A 26198-nucleotide genomic window follows, 5' to 3' on the forward strand; every position below is an offset into this window, starting at 1 on the left:
AGCACCGCAGGCAGAGGATTAGCCAAGTGAGCCATGCCGCTGGCCAAGATTGCCCTTTCTAACTCTGTGAAGAGTGCCCTTAGTATTTTGGCAGGTACTGTATTGAATCTGTAGATTTATTTAGTTAGTACAGATATTTTAAGGATACTGATTTCACGAACAAGGAATATCTTTCCACATTTTTGTGTCCTTGATGATTTATTTCATCAATGTTTCATAACTTTCATTGTAGAGATCTTGCATTTCTTAGGTTAAATTTATTCCTAAGTATTTGATTGTTTTGTGGATATTATGAATGAAATTTCTTGATTTCTATATTGATGAGTTCATCATAAGTATATTAAAAAACCAGTGGGCTTTTTGGTGCTTATTTGTAACCTGCAACTTTACTGAATTGGTTTATCAGTTCTACAGCTTTCTGCTGAGCATTTAGGATTTTCCATGTACAATGTAATATCATCTGCAAGCAGATGGTTTGACCTCCTCCTTTCCAATTATTTAAAAGATTGATTGATTGAATGAATTTAAAGATGTATTTAATTTATTTGAAAGTCAGAGTTACACAGAGAGAGGAGAAGCAGGGGTGGGGTGGGGGTCTTCCACTCGATGGTTCACTCCCCAGTTGGCCACAATGGCCAAAGTTGTGTCTATCCAAAACCAGGAGCCAGAATCTTCTTCTAGGTCTCCCACATGGGTGCAGGGGCCCAAGGACTTCTACTGCTTTCCCATGCCATAGCAGAGAGCTGGATAGGAAGTGGAACAGCTGGGACTCGAACCGGCACCCATATGGGATGCTGGCGCTTCAGGCCAGGGTGTTAACCTGCTGCACCACAACGCCGGACCCAAGATTTATTTGTTTATTTTAAAGTCAGATTTACACAAACAGAGAAGGAGAGTCAGAGAGAGAAAGATCTTCCACCCACTGGTTCACTTCCCAAATGGCATCAATGACCAGAGCTCCACCAATCTGGAGCCAGGAGCCAGCAGATTCTTCCAGGTCTCCCACATGGGTGCAGGGGCCCAACAATTTAGGCCATCTTCCACTGCTTTCCCAGGCCATAGCAGAGAACTGGATAGGAAGAGGAGCAGCCACATCTCGAACCAGCACCATATGGGAATGTCAGAACTGCAGGGGGTGGCTTTACCTGTTACGCCACAGTGCCGGCCCCCTCCTTTCCAATTTTGATGCTCTTTATTTCTTTCTCCTCCCTAATTGCTCCTGCCAACACTTCCAGTTATATACTGAATAAGAATGGTGAAAGTAGACATGCCTATCCTGTTCAAGATCTGAGGGGAAATGCTTTCAGCTTCTCTCCATTAAGTATGACATTGGCTGTCAGAACATTACTGACTACTGAGGCATAGACACCTCTCATTCTGTACCTCTTACTTCTACACCCCAAATGCCTATGCCTAGGCTGTGGCTAGAGCTAAAAATAGGGAGTCAAACCAGGATTCTCATATGGGTGGCCAGAACCAAGGTCCATAACCCATCACCACCTCCTTCCAGGGTCCCCATGAGTCAAAAGTACAGGCCAGGTGTCAGAGCCAGAAACTCATCCCATGTAATCTGCTAGGCTAAGTGTCCTACCTAGAAGTAATTTTCAAAGGAAAAGCTGATTTTAATTATTTTTATATGTGGAATGTTATATCAGTTTGATTTTTGGCACCAAACTGAAAATGTGACAACAAAACAAGCAGACAAATATTAGAATCCCTTAGAACTTGCTCTTTTCTTTAAGCCTTTCAGAGAATTCTTTTCAGGCCTTATAAGAATAATGTAGCACTTGGGGGCAAAGATGCAGCCCAGGAGCCCTGCACTCGAGGCCAAGATGGAGAAGACCTCCACAGCCACCATGACCTTCCCCTTGGTGCTGTGGTAGACAGGCAGGAAGGTCACCCAAACACTGCAGAACACCAGCATGCTGAACGTCAGGAACTTGGCTTCATTGAACGTGTCAGGAAGATTCCTGGCTAGGAAAGCCACAGTGAAGCTCACTAGGGCCAAGGAGCCCAGGTAGCCCAGGACACAGTAGAAGGCAGTGACTGAGCCCTTGTTGCACACCAGGATGATGTGGCCATGCTCAGAATATGCATCTAACTCAATAAAGGGAGGAGAGATTCCCAACCAGATGCCACAGAAAGTCAGTTGGATCAAGGAGCAAATGGGAATGATGAAGTTAGTAGCTCCTGATACCAGCAATCGCCTCATTGTTCTTCCAGGTTTTGTAACCTTGAAGGCCAGAATCACAGTGATGGTCTTGGCCAGCACAGCAGAAATAGCCACTGTGAACACAAGGCCAAATGTTATTTGCCGTAAGAGACAGGTGCCTGTGTTGGGACGGCCAATGAAGAGTAAGGAGCAGAGGAAGCACAGGAGGAGGGCAATGAGCAGGATGTAGCTGAGAGACCGGTTATTGGCCTTGACGATGGGAGTGTCTCGGTGCTTCACAAAGACCCCCAAAACTGCAGCTGTGAGGACAGAGAAGCACAGAGCCATGCAAACCAGAGCCATCCCCAGGGCATCCTCAAAGGCTAAGAAGGTCATTAGCTTGGGGAGGCAGCGACTTCTCTCCATGTTTGGATACTCATGCTCTGCACACTGGATACACTGTTCTGCATCTGTGGAAGAAGAAAGGCTGAGTTTCCATTGCTAAAATTCTGAATTTTTCCCTGTTGGGAAAAATGGTCACTTTGCAATGCCATTGTGAATACACACTACTCTAATGTAATATAAGGCCACACTCAGGTACCAATGCCATCTTACCAGTTAAAGTGATCATTTTTACTTCATAACTGATTATAAAGATAGGATTAAATGTCAAAGGGCTCATATAAATAAGACCATCATCTGCTAATAATAATTGATAGAATTAAAAAGGAGAGAATGATAAAACATGGGAAGTGGGATATACAGCAGACTCATAGAATGGCAAATGCAATAAACAGCACTCTGGCCTCAGAAACAGCCCTTAAGGCATTTGGATCTGAATAAAAAGCCCATGAGAGTTTCTCAGGCATGGAAAGCCAAGACACTGTGACCAAAAAAAATGACCTCAATCAAAGGTCTCTGTGATTGAGATCCCAGCGAAAGAACAGGCCATCAAAGAAGGAGGTACCGTTCTCTGAAGGGAGGAACTTCCACTTTGACTATGGCCTTGTCTAAATAAGGTCAGAGTTTGTGAACTCAAGAGGCTTTCATAGCCTTGGAAGCTCATGACAAGAGCCTCAGTTGATCACTGACGTTATAAATAAGAGTGTCAATTCTTAAATCAACAACAGGAGTCACTGTGCACTTACTCCCCATTCAGGATATCTGTCCTTAATGTGTTGTACTATGATAATTAATGGTAAAATTAGTCTTCAAACAGTACTTTATACTTTGTGTGTCTGTGTGGGTGCAATCGGTTGAAATCTTTAGTTAGTTTGTACTAAATTGATCTTTTGCATATAAAGATAATTAAAAATGAATCAATGAAGAATGGGATGGGAGAGGGAGTAGGAGATGGGATGGTTTGTGCATGGGATGGTAGTTATGGGGGAAAAAAACCACTATAATGCAAAAGTTGTACTTTCAAAATTTATATTTACTAAATAAAAGTTTTCTTAAAACAAATATGAGGCCACACCAGAGCAAGTTTCTACACTCCTGACCCAGGGAGAATTCTCATCTACAAATGGGAACAAACTCATTCAAATGGCTTCTTCAGCAAATGGGTGGTTAGGGTGGCTCATCCTGTGGCACAGTGATGTCCACATGCATTCTTCCCAAATCCTCTCCCTACTGTCCCCAGTCTTTCTCATGTTAAATCCTGCATCATCATGGCTGAGAACATTTGCCTAGGATAATCAACTTTAAAGCTTTAGTTCTCTTGCAGAGAAATAAAAATACAAAATGCCTATGAAATCCTTACAACAATCAATACCTAGCATTTCTTCATTGTGTACTATTTGATATCTGGTAAAACAAGTATTCCTTGTTTTACATTTTCATATCTCTGGGACACTTTTTGTCAGTTATTCAATGCAAAAGTTGAAACTCATTTTATCAAATCAAAAACATTTGGATTTTATGGAGGTGTTTGACTTTAATATAAGTCATTTGGATATAATTGATATTTTCAACAAATTTTTCAAGGAGAAATTAGATTTTTGAAACTTTCCAATTTCACCTGAAGTAAGGGCTTGTTACCCTTCTGCCTCATGGAAGGAAGGGGATACTTTGAGCTCTGCACACCACATTGTCCCTCACGAAAGAACTCTTTTGTGCCATTACACAAGAAAGAAGTCCTAAATAGAGGTCAATGAACGGGTATTTCTCTGCTTCAATGGCACTTCAGTTAAATACAGAAAATGGTATTGATTTGGCTACCTTTATCATAAAGGTATTATACAATTTTTTCAGGTGGTACTTATTCAACCATAAAATATTCAGAAACATTTTAAAATAATTCTCCCTGGCAATTTTTATCTGGAGATACTCATTCTTCATATATTCACCAGGAGTGATCTCAGAGACATTCTGAGGACACACAAGCAAATGCTGCTGCACAATGGGCTTCAAGTGTATGTTCATTCATTTTTCATACTTTTTTATACATTAGTGGGTATTTCTAAACCCAATATGGGTAATTTAAATCATTGTTTCTTTACCTTTCTAATGACTAACAATATAAATTTCCTCTTGGGAAAGATTGAAACCAAATGGTTGCTACTGATAACATAATTGAATTGAGAAGTTCTTTTGGAGGGAATCAAATGGTTCCAAGGTCTATTTCTGAATATTTTGAAATATGGAAGTAGTTCTCATTGAGACATAGTATATTTTTATCTTTCTCAGTACATGCATTTTGATTCATAATTTTGATAGGCAAATTCTTGTCTCGTTCAAAAGTTTTTATAGGGATATTAAATTGTATGCTTAATTAGGATGTGGTATTCATATATCACTTTGAATATTTCTCTTAATAAATTCCATAGACCTGAGAGAAAGTGTTGTGGTTTTAATTAGACATCCTTAGTATCATACAATATTGAAGATATGGTATTAAAAGGAATGCAATAATTATATAATGAAATATGTGCAAAAGCTTTGTGCTTATCATGTGTGTATAAAAATCTACTGGTTTCAAGACTTCTAGGCACCAGCAGGAAGCCTAGGTGATTACACATCTTATATGTCTTAGAGTATATTGTGTTCTACCTGCAAATCAAAGAATACTGTCTTATCTAGCACTTTCAGATACATTTTAGAAAGAATATCACCAGACTACAGCTTATACATAAAGAAGTAGCAGTAATAATCATGCATGGATATACTGAATGAATGAGTATATGCTGGCATTGAGAACAATGGAGCAGTATGAAGTCACTGCAAATCTCTTTGGTTTCTGTTTTATTGAGAAATAATTAGGACAGTAAAGCTGTCAATCTGAAATTCTATATTTTCTACCTGTCTGATTGGAAACATCTCTCTCTGGACAAAAAACACAAGTATAGCAACAGACAGGTCTTCCTTCCTGTGACATTTTCCGAAATCCTGGACCACAGCTCTGGCTACACACAGATTGAGGAGTCTGAAGGAAAAAGAAAAGCACTGGTCATGGTTTGTCACATTATCAGCCATTATAATGGGTGTAAATACTTCCCTCCTCACAGCATAACACTGACCTTCAGCTGAAGGCCATAACTATGACATTTAATTCAGGTTTCTATGATCATCATTCCCGCCTCATCAATTCTTTAACAAGTATTACAAAAATACCTGATCAGTTTTATTTCATATATTATCAGTTAGATCCCTTGGGCATTTGTTGTGCCCGTGCCTATCAAGTCACTTTATCTAAAACCTTTAAAATGCATTATTCTATGTGGTTAAGTTTCTCAGAACATGCCTGAACATGTTTTATCCTTCCCTCATCCTTGATTGTGCAAAAGATTTTACATTCCAGATGAAAGAACTAAAACACATAATGGGCACACTTCAAAATAACTACTCAAAAAACTAAATGCCAACAGAAAAGTGATAGAAGGCATTCTGAATATGGATTGGGTTTAATCCACTTCTAGATTTCTCTGTTTAGGTAAAGTACTGATTCTACTCAAAACCAGCCCATGTGAGGGGGCCTGCATGACTGTTAGGTAAAAGATCTGCGTAATTTTCTGGGAGATTCAAGGTGTGAAAGCTGACATAAATAATGTTCAGTATTTTAAGAAGCTAATAGGATGCTCCACTTCCAATCCAGCTGTCTCCTATGGCCTGTGAAGTCCTTGGGCCCCAAATCCTTGGACCCCCGAACCCATGTGGGAGACCCAGAGGAAGATCCTGGTTTCTGGCTTTGGATCACCTCATCTCTGGCAATTGTGGCCATTTGGGGAATGGGCCAGAATTTCCAAGCCCTCTCTCTATTTATCTCTATCTCTATCTCTGTCTCTGTCTCTGCCTCTATCTCTATCTCTACCTTTGCCTCTCTGTAACTCTGCCTTTTAAATAAATAAGTAAATAATTATAAAAAGAAAAAAGAAGCTAATAGGAACAGATATTGAAAACTAAAAGATATGCAAAATGACAAAGGAATATGGGATAGTATCTGCAAGAAGATGAATAAGTCAACCCATTATATATTTGTCCTATCATGCATGAAAATATAACAAGGTGGGGCCAGTGTTGTGGTGTAGCAGATTAAATCACCTCCTCCTGCACCAGCATCCCATATGGGCACCTGTTCTATTCCCAGCTGCTCCACTTCCAATCCAGCTCCCTGCTAACATGCCTGGGAAAGCAGCAGAGGATGGACCAAGTGCTTGGACCCCTGCACCCACATGAGTGACCCAGAAGCAGCTCCTTGCTCCTGACTCTGGACTGGCCCAGCCATGGCTGTTGTCCATTTGGGGAAGAAAACCAGCAGAAAGAAGATCTCTCTCTCTCTCTCTCTCTCTCTCTCTCTCTCCGTCTCTCTCTCTCTCTCTCTCCCCCACCGCTCTCCTCTAACTCTGCCATTCAAATAAAAAATAAACAAATCTTTTTAAAAATAACAAGGACTGTGACTTATAAGATTAAAGATTTGAGAATACATAGAGATATATTAAAGATCTGTACATCTATACTTGGCTCTCTGTCTCTATTCATTAACTTTGTCTAGTTTTAACTCAACTGCTACATCAATAATTATGGCAGAACTGAAAAGGTAAGGCTATGCACTCATGCTCTTCTGATAGGTGTTAGCTCAGGATATGTGTGAGGAACACCATACAGTTAAGTGCCAAGATGGGAAATGGGAATCACATGGCTACTTCACACTTAATCTCCCAAGGCTCTACTCAGATCTCTCTATAGTCATCCAATATAAAAAGAGAACTGCACCTTTTTGAATCCAACAGGCCATTCTATAATGTCTTCATTGATCAGCAAATCTTGGTCATGTGCACTCTTAGAGGAAAATTCTCCAATTTTTACCATCAAACGAAATCCAGCAGGAAAATTTACAATGTTCTGAATATCATAATGCACCACATGGTGTCTTGCTTCATGGAAAGACACATCATCTCCAGCACGGTTTGTAAACTGGATTTTCCTCAGGATTGGATGAAGCTGGAGAACAGGAATAAGTGGAAACAGGGGGAGCTTTCGAATTAGAGGGAGATGTATATGCACTGAACAAGCCTTTTCTACCCTCCTCTCTATGTTCCAGGTTTAATTCTTTGGATGGTCAACAACTTCTAGTAAAGAGAACATTTGATCGCCCGCAAAAAAAATAAGTAGAATGGTTGTATCCAGTCAGAAAAATTGTAGTTTGTAGGGTTCAGAGGGGAACTACTGCAAGGCTCTGCTGCAGCCATGAAGGTTTAGGTGGGGCTTTATGGAAGCTAACCCTAATATAACCAATTGAGTACAACATGGTTGATCTTTTAAATACCTTGACAGTTAGTGTGCAAAAAGGGATTATAACATGAAAAAAAAATTCTTAACTCTGAATACACCATACATTTCTGACTCATAGTTCTACTGTCATCTCTTGCGATCAGGTGATATTTAGGTCTGTGTTAATGGATTAGGGTCCATTGATCTCAGTTGGAGAATATGAGTCACTCCTGCTGATCTTTGTGTGCTGTTGTCAACACTGCCTTCCCTCCTAGCAAAGTATGATTCCACTGAAGTCTGTCCCAAATAATCATCTGTATAAACAGTGATACATGGTTTTAACCTTGAAGAACATTTTCTAAGCAGCTGAACTAACTCTTTTATTTAACTTTTACTTAAGAGCTGTGCTACATGCTGTGACTCTTGTGAAAAAATAAAATTTCGTTTTAAAATGAAAAAAAAATAAAAATAAAAAAATAAATACCTTGACAGTTGTGATATGTCAGAGGTATGTGCATACACAGGGTCTTCATAAGGTTCAAAAACAGAATGAAATATCAGTTATTTTGATTGAAAAATTAGATATCCATGTATGCTAATTTCATCATATACATTTCCATCAACTGACTCAAGAGCCCGCTTAGCACTGAGATCCATATTTATAAAAATGTGTGCATGTCTTCTAAATATGCAATGATACATAGATATATGTATTATTTACATCTTAACAGAGCTTGACAATGATACATGAGTGTTTTTTCTCTAAATATTTTGGGTCACTTTTTATGGTAAGTGTGATTATCTTTGACATTTCAGGTAGGACTGTATGGCCAAAAACAAAATTTCAACTATACTGATGGTCCTGAGGTTACTGATAGTATATGTTATGCCTTGACCTTCTGGGTACAACACACATGCTACAGGATTAAACTAAGTTTTTCTATTTAAATAACTACCAAGGAATTCTTAAATAATTTGCAGAGTTTTCCAAATAATCCATAGTTATCTCTGTGGAAGACTTCTTGCTAATTCTATTTACTTTTCTAAAGCTTGAATCTAATCACAAATAAAAACAAAACACTCCTGTAAGTAAAATAGAAGATAGATTATGAAGTAAACTTTCTGATGTTAATTTTTACATATGCATATTTGTCTTCTACATAACACACCTATTTGTTCAACAAATTTATTCATCTATTTGTACTTTTCACATGCAAACAGAACTTCCTAAATATATTCTATATATGGGGAAAGAGTAGATTCAAACAAGCTGTGATGAAAATCCAGGCAAACCCATCTGTAACCCAGAGGGCATATCCTGTGCTCATGTGCATCCTCAGTAGTCTCATATATAAGAAATATGACCACAACTTCTGCTCCCTGATTCCTGCAGATTTTGTAACGCACTACAATTGCCAGAGTCATCTTAGGATATTAAATAGAACTCATTTCTACTTTCAAAAAATATATCTCATAAGCACTTGTGCCACAGTGTATACAGGAATACAAATGTAATAACTACTATCCAATATGTCCATATATTCTGGTTTTTGCATAATTTCAAAAAATTTGACCAATTTGTTTATCTTTGTTTTCTCCTGAATTGCATTTGAATTCTTAAAGCACTTTGTCCTGCATAACATATCAGATGAAGTTCAACAAAAATCCCTGAAAAAGTCAACAAACAGAACAGAATAAAAGTAATGGGCTCTCAACTCCAGAAATTGATCCATGCATCTACAACCAACTTATATTTAACAAAGGAACTAAAATAAACCCCTGAAGCAGGCACAATCTCCTCAACAAACTGTGCTGGGGAAACTGGATCTCCACTTGCAGAAGTCTAAAATTAGACCCATACATTACAACTTACACAAAATCCCACTCAAAAAGGATCAAAGACCTAAATCTATGACCCAATACCATCAAGTTACTAGAGAACATTGGGGAAACTCTACAAGGCTTTGGCATAGGCAGACTCTTGAAAAGACCCCAGAAGCACAGGCAATCAAAGCCAAGATTAACAAACGAGATTACATCAAGCTGAAAAGCTACTGCACTCCAAAAGAAACACTCAGCAAAATGGAGAGGTAATCAACAGATGGAAGAAAGCATTTGCAAACTATGCAACTGATAAAGGGTTAACATGCAGAATCTGTAAAGAGCTTAAGAAATTCAACAACAACAAAAAATACAACCACATTAAGAAAGAAATGGGCAAAGGACTTGAATAGCCATTTTTCAAAAGAGGAAATTCAAATTGCCAACAGATACTTGAAAATATACTCAGGATCACTAGCCATCAGGGAAATGCAAATCAAAACCACAATGAGGTTTCAACTCACTCCAGTTAGAATGGCTCTCTTAAGAAATCAACAAACAACAAAATCTGTAATTAAAATTAGAGAAGAAATCAACAAATTTGAATCAAAACATATTACCAAAGATCGTCAAAATGAAGAGCTACTTTTAAAAAAAACTGACAAACCATTGGCCCAACTAAACAAAAAAAGGAGAAAGAAGACCCAAATCAATAAAATCAGAGATGGGCCGGCGCCGCGGCTCACTAGGCCAATCCTCCGCCTTGCGGCGCCGGCACACCGGGTTCTAGTCCTGGTCGGGGCACCGTATTCTGTCCCGGTTGCCCCTCTTCCAGGCCAGCTCTCTGCTGTGGCCAGGGAGTGCAGTGGAGGATGGCCCAAGTGCTTGGGCCCTGCACCCCATGGGAGACCAGGAGAAGTACCTGGCTCCTGCCATCGGATCAGCGCGGTGCGACGGCCGCAGCGCACCAACCACGGTGGCCATTGGAGGGTGAACCAACGGCAAAAGGAAGACCTTTCTCTCTGTCTCTCTCTCTTACTATCCACTCTGCCTGTCAAAAAATTTGAAAAAAAAAATCAGAGATGAAAAAGGGAATGTAACAACAGACACCACAGAAATAAAAAGAATCATCAGAAATTACTACAAGGACTTGTATGCCAGCAAACTGGGAAATCTATCAGAAATGGATAGATTCCTGGACACCTACGACCTACCTAAATTGAACCATGAAAATATAGAAAACCTAAACAGACACATAATCAAGGCAGAAATTGAATCAGTAATAAAGGCCCTCCCAACAAAGAAAAGCCCAGGACCAGATGGATTCACTGCTGAGTTCTACCAGAAATGTAAAGAACCAACTCCAATCCTTCTCAAGCTATTCAAAACAATTGAAACAGAGCAATCCTCCCAAATTTTTCCTATGAAGCCTGAATCACCTTAATTCCTAAACCTGAAAAAGATGCAGCATTGAAAGAGAATTACAGACCAATTTCCCTGATGAACATACACACAAAAATCCTCAATAAAATTCTGGCCAATAGAATGCAACAACACATCAGAAAGATCATCCACCCAGACAAAGTGGGATTTACCCCTGGTATGCAAGGATGGTTCAACATTCACAAATCAAACAATGTGATACACCACATTAACATACTGCAGAAGAAAACCATATGATTATATCAATAGATGCAAAGAAATCATTTGAAAAAATACAACACTCTATCATGATGAAAACTCTAAGCAAACTGGGTATAGAACGAACACTCCTCAACACAATAAAGGAAATATATGTCAAACCCACGGCCAGCATCCTATTGAATGGGGAAAAGTTGGAAGCATTCCCACTGAGATCTGGTACCAAACAGGGATGCCCACTCTCACCACTGCTATTCAATATAGTTCTGGAAGTTTTAGCCAGAGCCATCAGGCAAGAAAAAGAAATGAAAGGGATACAAATTGGGAGGAAGAACTCAAACTATCCCTCTTGGCAGATGATATGATTCTTTATTTAGGGGATCCAAAGAACTCTACTAGGAGACTATTGGAACTCATAGAAGAGTTTGGCAAAGTAGCAGGATATAAAATCAATGCACAAAAATCAACAGCCTTTGTATACACAGGCAATGCCACGGCTGAGGAAGAACTTCTAAGGTCAATCCTATCCAAATAGCTACAAAAACAATCTAATACCTTGGAATAAACTTAACCCAGGATGTCAAAGAACTCTACGATGAGAATTACAAAACTTTAAAGAAAGAAATAGAAGAAGATACCAAAAAATGAAGAAGTCTTCCATGGTCATGGATTGGAAGAATCAATATCTTCAAAATGTCCATTCTTCCAAAATCAGTTTACAGTTTCAATGTGATACTAATCAAAATACCAAAGATATTCTCAGATTTGGAAAAAAAATGCTGAAATTCATATGGAGGCACAGGAGATATCAAATAGCTAAAGCAATCTTATACAACAAAACAGAGCAAGAGGCAACCCAATAACAGATTCAAGACATACTACAGGGCAGTTATAATCAAAATAGCCTAGTACTGGTACAAAAACAGATGGATAGACCAATGGAACAGAATAGAAACACCAGAAATCAATCCAAACATCTATAACCAACTTATATTTTTAAAATTTTTATTTTATTTATTTGAAATACATAGTTACAGAGAGAGGCAGAGACAGAGAGAGGCAGAGACAGAGAGAGAGGTCTTTCATCTGCTGGTTCATTCCCCAGATGGTCACAACAGATGGAGCAATTCCTGGAGCCAGGAGCAGGGGCTTCTTCCAGGACTCCAACGTAGGTGCTGTGGCCCAAAGACTTGAGCCATCTTCTACTGCTATCCCAGGGCATAGAAGAGAGCTGGATCAGAAGAGGAGCAACCAGGACTAGAACCAGTACCCATAGGAGATGCCTGTGCTTCAGGCTAGGGATTTAAACCACTGTGCCACAGCACCAGCCCCCCAACTTATATTTGATCAAGGAGCTAAAATCAATTCCTAGAGCAAATGGAATTTGCAATTCCATATTCACAAATGGTCCTGGGAAAAGTGGATTTCCACTTTACACAAAAATCCACCCAACATGGATTAAAGATCTAAATCTATGACCTGACACCATAAAATTATTAGAGAACTTTGGAGAAACCATGCAAAACATAGGCACAGGCCAAGACTTCTTGGAAAAGACCCCAGAAGCACAGGCAATCAAAGCCATAATTAACATTTGGGATTATATCAAAGTGAGAAGTTTCTGTACTGCAAAAGAAACAGTCAGGAAACTGAAGAGGCAACCAACAGAATGGGAAAAAATATGTGCAAACTATGTAACCGATAAAGGATTAATAACCAGAATCTACAAAGAGATCAAGAAACTCCACAACCACAAAACAACAACCCACTTAACAGATGTACCAAGGACCTAAACAGATATTTTTCAAAACAGGAAATCCAAATGGCCAACAGACACATGAAAAAATGTTCAGGATCACTGGCCATCAGGGAAATGAAAATCAAAACCACAATGAGGTTTTATCTCACCCAGGTTAGAATGGCTTACATACAGAAATTAACGAACAACAGATGCTAGTGAGGATATGAGGGAAAAAGGCACACTAATGCACCCTTGGTAAGAATGCAAACTGGAAAAGTCACTATGGGGGCCGGCACTGTGGCACAGCAGGTTAACACCCCAGCCTGAAGCACCGGCATCCCATATGGGCGCCATTTGGAGACTAGCTCCTCCACTTGTGATCCAGCTCTCTGCTATGGACTGTGAAAGCAGTAGAAGATGGTCTAAGTCCTTGCACCCCTGCACCCATGTGGGAGACCTGGAAGAAGCTCCTGGCTCCTGGCTTCGAATTGGTGCTACTCTAGCCGTTGTGGCCAACTGGGGAGCAAACCACTGGATGGAAGACTCTCTCTCTCTCTAACTCTAACTCTAACTCTGACTTTCAAATAAATAAAATAAATATTTTTAAAAAGCCACTATGGAAGACAGTTTGGAGATTCCTCAGAAACCTGAATATAGCCCTACCATACGACCCAGCCATCCTACTCCTCGGAATTTACCCAAGAGAAATTAAATTGGCAAAGAAAAGAGCAATCTGTACCTCAAGCTGTTATTGCAGCTCAATTCACAATAGCTAAGACATAGAATCAACCTAATTGCCCATCAACAGAAGACTGGATAAAGAAATTATTGGATATGTACCCTGTAGAATACTAACAGATGTAAAAAATAAAATAAAATAAAATAAATGTGAAATCCGGTCATTTTTAACAAAATGGAGGAATCTAGAAAACATCATGCTGAGTGAAATAAGCCAGTCACAAAGGGACAAATATCATATGTTCTCCCTGACCTTTGACAACTAACTGAGCACCTAAAAGGAAATCTGCAGAACTGAAATTGACACTATAAGAAGAAATTACTTGATCAGCACTTGTCATGACAGTCAAGGAAGAGCTTACTATTTTATTCTTTTTCGTATTATTTTTTCTTCTTAATGCCATGAGTTGAACTCTTTACTTAACACAGATTTGTCCTTTTTTATTTTTGACAGGCAGAGTGGACAGTGAGAGAGAGAGAGACAGAGAGAAAGGTCTTCCTTTGCCGTTGGTTCACCCTCCAATGGCCGCCACGGCCGGTGCACTGCACTGATCTGAAGGCAGGAGCCAGGTGCTTATCCTGGTCTCCCACGTGGGTGCAGGGCCCAAGCACTTGGGCCATCCTCCACTGCACTCCCGGGCCACAGCAGAGAGCTGGCCTGGAAGAGGGGCAACCGGGACAGAATCCAGCACCCTGACCGGGAATAGAACCCGGTGTGCCGGCACCGCAAGGCGGAGGATTAGCCTGTTGAGACTCGGCGCCAGTGCTTCACAGATTTATTCTTAGGTGGTTAAATCCAATTTAAAATTTATCTCTCTTTAAAATAAGAGTGGGAATAAGAGAGGGAGGAAATGTGCAGTTCAGCACACATTCCTTGGAGTTACCCCTAAGGGTAAAGATAAAAACTTGCCATAGGACTCCAAATCTCATTAAGTTGACAGTACCAATGCTATCTTACTAGTTAAATTGATCAGTTTAAGTTCATAAATGATCATAAAGATAGGATTAAGTGTCAAAGACAAAGTGTCTGCTAATAACAATTGATAGAATTAAAAAGGAGAGAATGATCCAACATGGAAAGCAGGCCACATAGCAGACTCATAGAATGGCAAATGCCCTAAACAGCACTCTGGCCTCAGAATCAGCTCTTTAGGCATTCAGCTCTGGCAAAAAGCTCAGGAGAGCATTTCAGGCATGGAAAGCCAAGTCACTGTGGCAAAAAAATGACCTTCATGAAAGATCTCTGTGAGTGAGATCCCTGTGGAAAGGAGGGGCCATCAAAGAAGGAGGTACCATTCTCTGAAGGGAGAAGAGAACTTCCACTTTGACTATGGCCTTGTCTAAATAAGGTCAGAGTTTGTGAACTCAAGAGGCTTCCATAGCCTTGGAAGCTCAAGATAAGAGACTCAGTTGACCACTGACATCATAAATAAGACTGTCAATTGTTAAATCAACAACTGGAATCACTGTGCACTTGCTCCCCATCTGGGGTCTCTGTCCTTAATGTGTTGCACTATGAGAATTCACAGTAAAACTAGTCTTCAAACAGTACTTTATACTTTGTGTGTTTGTGTGGGTGCAAACTGTTGAAATCTTTACTTATTATAGAGTTGATCTTCTGTAAACAAAGATACTTAAAAATGAGTCAATGAAGAATGGGATGGGAGAGCTTATAAGTGGTGGGATGGTTTGGGAGTGAGAGGGCGGGTATGGGGGGAAGAATCGCTATAATCCAAAAGTTGTACATTGAAAATTTATATTTATTAGAGGGAGAGCGGCAAGATGGCGGAATAGGCAGGGAGCACACTATTAGTCCGGGGGAGAGACAGTTTAATATAACTGGAGATACTGCAGGGTCAAGGAAGAGTAGGGGATGAAACAGCAGAGGAAACTCTTCCGGAACTAGTGATTCACAGTGGACCTGCGTGGAGAGCGTGGGAGCCCAAGTTCGGGACACCAGCAGCAGACTCAACACACCAGCGCTGCAACACGAGGTGAGCCGAACCTCAATAGCCCAAGCGGGCAAGCGGAAAGAAGAGGCTAGAGGGAACGAGGCTTGAAACTCCGTGGGGAAAAATTCACCAGGCTAACTAGAAGAGAGAGAGGAAAAAAATTTAAAAAAGTGACCGATACGGACACAAGTTTCTCTCCCTCCGCTCACCTCTCAAAGGCGAGCAAGACAGAGCAGGCGCCATTTTGGACATACGTCATAAGCAGGGCGACCTCAGGTCTGCACCGGCCCTGAGCCTAGCAGAAACACCTGACTCTGGGGGGAGGGGTGAAATAACAGGAGATTAGCATCTAACTTGGCAACCCAGTGGGAGACTGCAGGAGAATTGGAGCCCACACTGAGGGCAGCACAGATTCCCTGTGTGGTCCTTGGGAAAGAGCTTCCGATCTCTGGCTCCTGTGGGTATATCATTTGCCTGCTAACTACCTCCAATTACGTTCAGCTGTGCGGAATTACTTCCCTTTTGAATCAAAAAAAGAAAGAGAGATTTACCACACCTAACCTGGGAGTGTCATCTTTGACACACCCTCAACCCTGAAGAACCAAACACAGCTCTCAGTCCACACTCATCTCAAGCCTCTAAGGCTCCACTGAAAGCAGACAGTCCACTTAATATAGAGCCATAGTGTAACAAGAAAAAACACCACAGTGAAGAAACCAAATATCTCCAACATGCCAAAAAACAAACGCAAAAACCGAGGTAACAAGAACAAGGAAGACACTGTGACGCCCCCAAATGAAAAAGACACCCCAATTCAAGATTATGAAGATGAGGAGATTGAAGAAATGCAAGAAGCAGATCTCAAAAAATTGATAAGAACATTAAGAAGTTCTCAAAAACAAATTCTTGAACTACAGAAATCCTTAATGGACAAGATAGAAAATCTCTCTCATGAAAATGAAATATTAAGGAGGAATCAAAATGAAATGAAACAACTAGTGGAACAAGAAACTGGGATAGTGACGAGAAATCATAATGAAATGAAGAATTCAATAGATCAAATGACAAACACATTAGAGAGCCTTAAAAACAGAATGGGCGAAGCAGAAGAGAGAATATCAGACTTAGAAGACAGAGAACAGAAAAGGAAACAGGCAAACCAAAGAAAAGAAGAAGAAATTAGAAATCTAAAAAATATTGTCGGGAATCTACAGGATACTATTAAAAAACCCAACATTCGGGTTCTAGGAGTTCCTGAAGGCATGGAGAGGGAGAAAGGATTAGAAGGCATTTTCAGTGAGATACTAGCAGAAAATTTCCCAGGTTTGGAGAAGGACAGAGACATCTTAGTACAGGAAGCTTATAGAACCCCTAATAAATGTGACCAAAAGAGATCCTCACCACGACACGTTGTAATCAAACTCACCACAGTGAAACATAAAGAAAAGATCCTAAAATGTGCAAGAGAGAAACGTCAGATTACTCTTAGAGGATCTCCAATTAGACTCACAGCAGACTTCTCATCAGAAACCCTACAAGCTAGAAGGGAATGGCGAGACATAGCCCAGGTACTAAGAGACAAAAACTGCCAGCCCAGAATATTATATCCTGCAAAGCTCTCATTTGTGAATGAAGGTGAAATTAAGACTTTTCATAGCAAACAGAAACTGAAAGAATTTGTTGCCACTCATCCTGCCCTGAAAAAGATGCTTAAAGATGTGTTACACACAGAAACACAGAAACATGGTCACCAATATGAAAGAAGGTAAAGGAAGGAAACCTCACAGCAAAAGATCACAGGAAGCTCAATTTCTCTTTGACATAGAATTAAACTCTGATGCTCTGTTAAAGCAATGTGTTAAAGTAATCTATTATGTTCTCTTGATGTCTGGTAAATTCTAATTGTTCAAAAACAGCTGAATTTTTATTGAGAGCTATGGGTTATTTAAATATGTGCTTATTTTCAAAGATTTGAAGAATCAGCTTGTTATAATGATCAGATTTGGTCTATGTTATGTCATGATTTTAAGGAATCTTATTTCAACCAGTTATTTTGGATTTTGAGCCTGCTTGGCATTCTTGACAGGCATTCAAAAAATCAAAGTTTCAAACAATCTGGTCTCTAAAATTTCCAGTAAATCCTGGACTTTGGTTTTTCCAGTTTGGGCCCAACTGAAAAAAATCGAAGGACTTATGTCTCTCATCTTATAGAGACACCAACTAATCAGGCTATTTGGATTATATTAGAAGGACTGTCAAGATGTGATGTGGTACCAGACTTTAAGTTTCTATAATGGAAAATGCTATTAATACAAATGTTTGAGAATTAAAAAGTCTAATGATCTTATGTTACTAGACATGATAGTTATCTTAATGAGAAAGCCCCAGAGGCCTAAAGGGTTAAATACTTGTAAAATCCTACAGGTGCTTTCAAAAATACTGTGAAGTAAGCAAGTGCCTCTTGTTGGTTGATGAGTTTATAATTTTAAACAAAAGACTTAAAGTCTTTTGTCATCCATAGTTATATATGATGTGCTGCTCATAAAACTAAAGCGTTGTTGGTTCTGTGTTTAGCTGTCCTCCTATAGGTTCCTATGGACTTTTTCCAGCCACTTTTATTGTATTCAGTACTTTGGGATGGCTCTGTAAACAGATGAAGCCAATAATGTATTAACAGTACCAACTGAGAGAAAGTATGGTTAACTGAGGTTACTAAAAAAAAAAGCAATTCAAATCAATTGGCAATCTACAAAAAGAGTTAAAGATTTTAAAAGCTATTATTAAAATTGCTATATTGGTTTATTATGCTATGTTATATGTGTGTACATATTGTATGTCCACATGGGGAAATTTTATTAAGAGTTTTATTTTAAATGGCTTATAGATAAGATTGTCCATTAATTTAAGCTGCTAAAATCAATCAAAGATACATTTTAATTCGTGTGACCTGAATCTGTGTATCATATGTTTTAAACGTGTTGGTAGAAAGAAACTAAAAACATTTTATATGGTTGTGCTTAAGTTTACTGGCTAAACTAACTACACCATGTTAGATATTTAAGAGGTGTTTTCAAATACATGATTCTTAAAATTTATAGAAGGCATTGGACCTTCTGGTAAATGTTTTCTTAAGTTGTTATCTAATGGTTGAAACGGTTTGCTAAGTATTCATGTGATATTGCTATTGTCAGCAAGCGATCTAGGACTTGCTCCCTCATTTCTCTATTCTAAGCCCAACTTGTTCTTTTATTTCTCTATTCTCTTCAAGGTAGGAAACTAATTCTATTATAAAGGAATCTGTAGGACGCACAATTTAATCTTTAGACCTTATAAAAGAGATGGCTAACATTTTTCTGTGATAGCATAGCCAAAATAAGAACTTAAATAATAATCTCATAGCTAGATTCACTTCGCCATCAGCGAAGTATACAGTAAGTAGAAAAAACTTCCCTTTCAGACCAAAGGGAAAGAAAGTTTTAAAGTGAGAATATAATTTTCCTCATGGGCATTGTCTACCTTAGAAAAACTACTACAGAACATGCCTGTGACTATAAACTTCTAGTTCAGGCCACCGAAGATTAGAGATGGGATACGGGCTCTCCCTTGACTTGCATCCTCTGGTCTGCTTTAACACAAACCAGGAGGAAAAGAAAGCTCGGCATCAGAAGCAATGGGTGGCTGGCCTATTAATGGCTGATCTGTACAGTGATCTGCCCTCAAGGAGACCCAACAGGCCAGTCCACTGCAGTGGCTTTCAATGTGGTAAGCCTGGGCTTCAGCAGAAGTCAGCTTGTGAAGAGCCCTGGCAGCTCTGCCAAGAGTTGGATCACTGGAAATGGACCTGCCCTGGACTCGAAGGATGCCCAGGTCAGAGCCACAGATCTTATTGGCTCTAAGCTGAAAAGCCCTTCACTCAGCCCAACTTCCAAAGTGACCACTGCAGCTGAGGGTATGGTCAAGTAGGGTCAGCAACATTGCAGGCAGAACTGTAAATTTCTTGTTAGAGATGCCCCCTGCCTTTACCTGGCCAGCTCTCCTCCCAGGCCAGCCAAGTAATGAAAGTCAACAGAGTGCCTTCCCCTAGGAGGTTCACACCTCCCTTAGGATATACCCCATGTGAAGAGATAGATAGGCCTGGGCCTCTGAATTTACAAGGCCTAAAGCCCACCAGATTATTATCAAGCCCCTTCTATCAGGTTCTATTTGCCTCTCAATCAGAAAAATTACTTGTGGCTTAGCACCTTTCTTAGCTCCTCTAATAATGACTCTGTCCTTTGTCCTAGGCCCTGTCTAGTGCACTTGGGCCTCATTCCTTTGTAATCATAACCTCTACTCTACCACCAATGGCTCTACTCCCAACCTGTGTGTACTGATGGTCCTCTTCCCCACTTAATGCTGTCTAATTGTTCAAACCTGGTAAATGCCACTCTTAGGATCATTGGTTACTATCCTCACTCTGTCTTTTATGACCTTGTCTAAATATGATCAGAGTCGGCAAACTTGGAAGGCTTCCATAGCCTTGGCAACTCATGACGACAGCCTAGGATGGTTACTGGCGCCATAAACTAGAGTGTCAATTTGTTGGGTCAACAACAGGAGCCACTGTGCACTTGCTCCTCATGTGGGATCTCTGTCCTTAATGTGCTGTACATTTTGATTTAATGCTATAACTAGTACTCAAACAGTATGTTTCACTTTGTGTTTCTATGTGGGTGCAAACTGTTGAAATCTTTATACTAAATTGATCTTCTGTATATAAAGAGAATTGAAAATGAATCTTGATGCAAATGGAAGGGGAGAGGGAGCGAGAGAGGGGAGGGTTGCGGGTGGGAGGGAAGTTATGGGAGGGGGAAGCCATTGTAATCCATAAGCTGTAAACTGGAAATTTATATTCATTAAATAAAAGTTTAAAAAAATTTAAAAAAAAAGAAAATTTATATTTATTAAATAAAAGCTTTCTATTAAAAAAAACACCTGAATACAGACCTACCATATGATCTAGCCATCCCACTCCTGGGAATTTACCCAAACCAAAAGAAATCAGCACCTGAAGGAGTTATCTGTACCGTCATGCTTTCAATAGCTAAGATATAGATTTGCCCCAGATGTCCATCAACTGTTGACTGGATAAAGGAATTGTAGTATATATACACTATGGAGTACTACTCAGCTGTAAAAAAATGAAATCCTACCTTTTGCAATGATGGAACTGGAAACCATTACACTTAGTGAAATAGCCAGTCCCAAAAAGATACCATATGTTTTCTCTGACCTAAGGTAACTAATACAGTACCTGAAATATAATGTATTGGAGTGAAACAAACATTTTGAGATTTGATGACTGTTTACAGCCCTTGTCTCTTCTGTTGAGGAAGAGTGTAGGGTTAACTATACGATCATTAAGTAAACTGAAAATAGATCTTTGTAAAAATTAAGAGTTGGGGCCGGCGCTGTGGCTCGCTAGGCTAATCCTTCGCCTGCGGCACCAGCACTCTGGGTTCTAGTCCCAGTTAGGGCACCGGTTCTGTCCCGGTTGCTCCTCTTCCAGTCCAGCTCTCTGCTGTGGCCCAGGAAGGCAGTGTAGGATGGCCCAAGTGCTTGGGCTCAGCACCAGCATGGGAGACCTGGAGGAAGCACCTGGCTCCTGGTTTCGGATCGGGGCAGCTCGCCGGCCATAGCGGACATTTGCAGGGTGAACCAACGGAAGGAAGACCTTTCATTCTGTCTCTGTCTCTCTCACTGTCTAACTCTGCTTGTCAAAAAAAATTAAGAGTTGTAATGGGATAGGGAGGAGGAGAAAGAGTTGGAGTGTGAGCAGGAGAGAGGATAGGAGGGGAATTATCACTATGTTCCTAAATTGTATACATGAAATTCATGAAACCTATATAACATAAGTAAAATTTCTTTTAAAATAATGGGTTCTGATAAAGATGAGAATTATTAACTAAAAAATGTTCAGAGACTAAACTTAATGGTACAGATCTGATTACATGCTCATTTTACTTATTGTCTGTATGCACCTTTAACTATCAACATAAATCAGTGAAATAGATATCCTGAGATTTAATTATTATTTATAGCCCATGTAGACTATACTCCTGAGAAAATGATCTACTTACTACTTGTTAAATTCCTTATATAGTAGAGGTTTAAGCATATGATTTTAAAGTAAGCTGAAAGTATGTTATCATAAAAATTAAAAGAAATATAAAAGGAGGATGAAGGGTGGGAGTGAGGGAGAAGCGATGAAAAGTACTGTTATTTTCTTAAATTGACATATAGATACATGAAATCTGTGCCCTTTAAATAAACAAAATTTGAAACAGTTATGCAAAGTAAAAAATACTATTTTCTGATACAATTTTTTTGACAGGCAGAGTGGATAGTGAGAGAGAGAGAGTCAGAGAGAAAGGTCTTCCTTTACAGTTGGTTCACCCTCCAATGGCTGACACTGCCAGCGCACGGTGGCCAGTGCACCGCAATGATCCAATGCCAGGAGCCAGGTGCTTCTCCTGGTCTCCCATGCGGGTGCAGGGCCCAAGCACTTGGGCCATCCTCCACTGCACTCCCGGGCCACAGCAGAGAGCTGGAATGGAAGAGGGGCAACCAGGACAAAATCCAGCACCCCAACAGGGACTAGAACCTGGTGTGCTGGTGCCACAGGCAGAGGATTAGCCTATTGAGCCACGGCGCCAGCCTCTGACACAATTTTTAATAGTATACATTGAAAATCTGCAATGACTGAAAACTCCAGCCAAAGTCAACAATCACAGATATAGCTGTAACCAATGGAAAGATCCCAGCTTCCAGGTCCAATTGCTTGGGCCCCTGAACCCATGTGGGTGACCCAGAAGAAGATCCAGGCACCTAGCTTCGATCAGCCCAGTTCCAGATATTGAAGTTATTTGGGAAGGGAACCAGCAGATGGAAGGCCTTTCTCTCTCTCTCCCTCTCTCTCTGTAACTCTACCTCTCAAATAAAGAAATAAATTTTTAAAAAAAAAAAAACATCTTCCATTGTAATCCTGCTGACCTTGATACCAGAGCAGCATCATGATGCTGTACCTCAATAAAATGCCGCTAGATTCCATCAAGTGGGCAGTGTCTGTTCTGTTCTAGGGGAGGTTTACCTGCCAGGGAAGAATCATGGGCTGGGATGCTTCTCCTAAAGATTCCATTTCTACTTTCTCCAAAATCATTTTATGGAGGACATGGGCCATGGTGTAGACAGCATTGTAGACTAAATAGCTGGAGTCAGATATGGTCAGCAGGTCAATATGTCCTGGAAGAAACTCTAAGGAAGTATTTGGTGAGCAGGTTCCAATATGTCCACAAAATGATCCTGCAAGTGAGCAGTCCAGATGGGAAAGCCATAATTTACTGAAGTAAAAGTCTTCTGGGTAGTGAGAAGGCTTTGCCATCTTGAGAAAATGTTTGAGGCCAGGGATTTCTTCCTTGTGGGGTGAAAATGAGAAGCCTCCATGCAAAGAGTGCAGCATGTGGTTTGTCTCAGACATAACAAGATCCCACTTTGATGTCATGATCCACACTTTCCCCATGGTTAAAAACAACTGCACTGAAATGTCCACACTGATGAGACCTCTTACATCACCATAGAGTATATGCACATTTGCAGAAGAAACTCTGATGCTACTCATGAAAGTGAGATCACTCTCCCCATACAACTTCTTTGTGACAGGGAGCTTAACTGTAAAGGCCACACAGATTCCTTTCTTGAGCATCTCTGCTTCAAAGTACTGAAGGAACTGCTCTCCCTTCATGTCATCAGACACAAAGAGCACCACCCAAGTCCAGCCAAAATGCAGCAACAAGGAGATCATTCCATGGCCCAAAGAGCTGTCACTGGAGGCCATCTGATAGAGTGAGGGAAACTGGTCCTTATCATTTAGCATGGGATCAAAAGGGCCATAGGTGAGCTGAAAGCAAAGAAAAAAGCAATCAAACTTTTGTGGGATGTGGATTCTCTCTCTTGGAAGTGAGTGAAAAACAAATTCTCAACAAGGGATTCCTTGTGCAGTATACTACTGAGTAAAGACAAAGTGTATGGCAGGAATGAACAAATCCTGCTACCTTGGCCACAGAGAAGACCATGCTTCACATGCCCATTGCTTTAGCTTAATAAATGTGACTCCTCATTTGTAACTTTAAAGAAAATCTGTCAGTTTCTGTACACTCTTCCTGTCCTGCAGTGGGGACTCAGGAAGAAGGAACTTTGGGTGCTGCTTCACCCAGCCAGTGGTCTTTCCCACATCCTTGCCCAGGGTGAGTGGTGGAGTAGAGCCACCCCCTCCAGCAGCCACCATTGTAGATAACTCTGAGACAGAAATCTCTACTGTGTTGATCTCTTCGTATTTCGAGTGCACTGATTACCACAGGAATCCTGGGTTGTCTCCAAGGATACAGTCACCAACCCTCTTTGATTTGGGGCAAAATAATTTTTCCAAACCAGAATCCTCTGATCACCATGTGCCCTATGTTTGGCAGGTACATGTTCTGATTTTTGCTTGTGTAGCAGGTCCCTGGTGGAGTATCTCTAAGTTGCTAGTGCAGACTCTGGGAGACAATAATTCTAGCTCAAGTAATTGGATTTATTCCATTCATATGGGTTTCGTTCCCGGCTCTATGCATCTGCTACATCAGATGTCGTCCAACATCATGGGAGGTACTGGTGAGTGAACCAGCAGATGGGAATTCTGTGTCTCTGTGTCTCTGTGTCTCTGTGTCTCTCTCTGTGTGTGTGTGTCTATGTGTGTGTTTCTCTGGCCCTCAAATAAAAACAAAAAGAAAAACACTTCTGACATGAGGACTAGTAAGCAGAATTATTACTGGGAATGCTGTGAAGAAACTGATTTGTGTGCCTGTAAAAAAGGGATGATTGGACATAGGGAGTAGGTGAATTCCAGTCTAACTTGAATTGAGCCTCAACATTCTGGGTGTAGCCAGTTTGGGTCAGATGAGTTAAGTTCCAACTTGTAACACCAGCATCCCATTTCAGAACTCCATCCAGTTCAAGGCTTGGCTACACCACTTCTTATCCACCTTCCTGCAAACATGCCTGAAAAGGCAGCAGAAGATGGCACAAGTGCTTGACCACAGCCACTTAAGTGGGAGATCTGCACTCAGTTCCTACTCCTGCCTTCTGCCTGACCCAGATCTGGCTATTGTGGGCATTTATGGAGTAAACCTGTGAATAGAAGTTCTCTCTCCCATTCCCTCTCTCCTTCCCCACCCCCTCTCCCTCTCCATATCGGGGGGTGGGGTGTAACTTTCCCAATCCCTCTGTGCTTTCAAATAAATCAATCATTCTAAAAACCTGCCTTGGAAAGCTTTGGAACTGACATAGCCATCAGATGTGCCCAAACAGAAACCATATGTGCAGGTCTTTATATCTTCACATCTAATATTGCTTGGTCTCTGGATCCCTCCTGAGACAGTGCTGTGCTAGGACAGGATACCTCTGTGTGCTGTGGACATTTATGATGCAGTATGGAAATGTATTTACCAATGTTTCCAGCTGGTGGGGGATGGATACACAAGCCCTAGAAAGTGATCTGGGGGGAGGCTCTCAGCATTCCCTCCTACTTCCTTTTGTTTCTTTTCCCTCCACTATTAATCACCCCAGGAAATTGCATGGGGTCAATCCTATACCATAGGGAGATGCCCCATTTCCCTTTCTTCAGAGGTGAGAGAATAGTGTTGGAAGAGATTCAACTATTACTCTCCAGATTCTCAACTCATTACCTGTGGGGTTTTGTACAGCTCCAAAAGTGTTCCAAATTCAACAGACAATGCTGATGTTGTTCCAGCAATGATGGCAACATGTCTGCCTTGTGTATGGCAGGTGTAGTTAGGGAAAGGCATAGTGGCCCCAAACAACCAATACACTATGTTCAATAAGGTGTACTGTTCACTGGCAAAGGCATTGTAGAATTTGAAACCGAGGGTCAGGTTGGGGAGTAGGTGAGGGTCCTTATTGATCTCCTGGATGGCAAAGCGGAAGGCCAGCACGTATTGGTAGTTCTTCCACAGCCACCTAAAGAGAGGGGTAGCATCAGGGAGAAGGGTGAGACCATGGAATTCAGAGCAACAACACAGCCATGCCCTGAAGCAGCAATGGGCAGACTCAGGCTTCCACTCAGTGGTGCCTCAGCTCTGGCAAAAGGAGGAGGTGTGAGTGAGGTTCCAAGGGCTCTAGAAGATCGTGGAATGGCCCTTGAACTCCTCTGAAACAAACCATGTCTGTTCTCACATTCACCTTCACAAACCCTCTGGGAAAGCCTCGATGTGTCCCAACCTAAGGACAACACCCAGGAGCAAGCATTTCTGTTTTCAGTAATTTCTGCAGTAGGCTGAATACCACCTGACTCATCAGTCGTCCCAAATTTTAGAACATTCTCCTCCTTGCCTAGGTCCACCTGGGCCAT

At 40.7% G+C, this 26198-nt stretch overlaps 1 protein-coding gene across 1 annotated transcript; it reads right to left on the reverse strand.

Annotated features, from left to right (window-relative positions):
- Window positions 1–1708: 1708 nt before the first annotated feature.
- Window positions 1709–26198, reverse strand: LOC133749980 (vomeronasal type-2 receptor 116-like). The gene is made up of 6 exons (XM_062179348.1): window positions 25876–26198; window positions 25516–25807; window positions 22884–23690; window positions 7364–7591; window positions 5453–5576; window positions 1709–2622 (listed from the first exon to the last, which is right to left on the reverse strand). The coding sequence occupies exons 1-6, from the start codon at window positions 26196–26198 to the stop codon at window positions 1709–1711; spliced, it is 2688 nt and encodes an 895-aa protein (XP_062035332.1).

The sequence above is a fragment of the Lepus europaeus genome, chromosome 20 (assembly GCF_033115175.1).
Source record: "Lepus europaeus isolate LE1 chromosome 20, mLepTim1.pri, whole genome shotgun sequence".
NCBI classification, from domain to species: domain Eukaryota; kingdom Metazoa; phylum Chordata; class Mammalia; order Lagomorpha; family Leporidae; genus Lepus; species Lepus europaeus.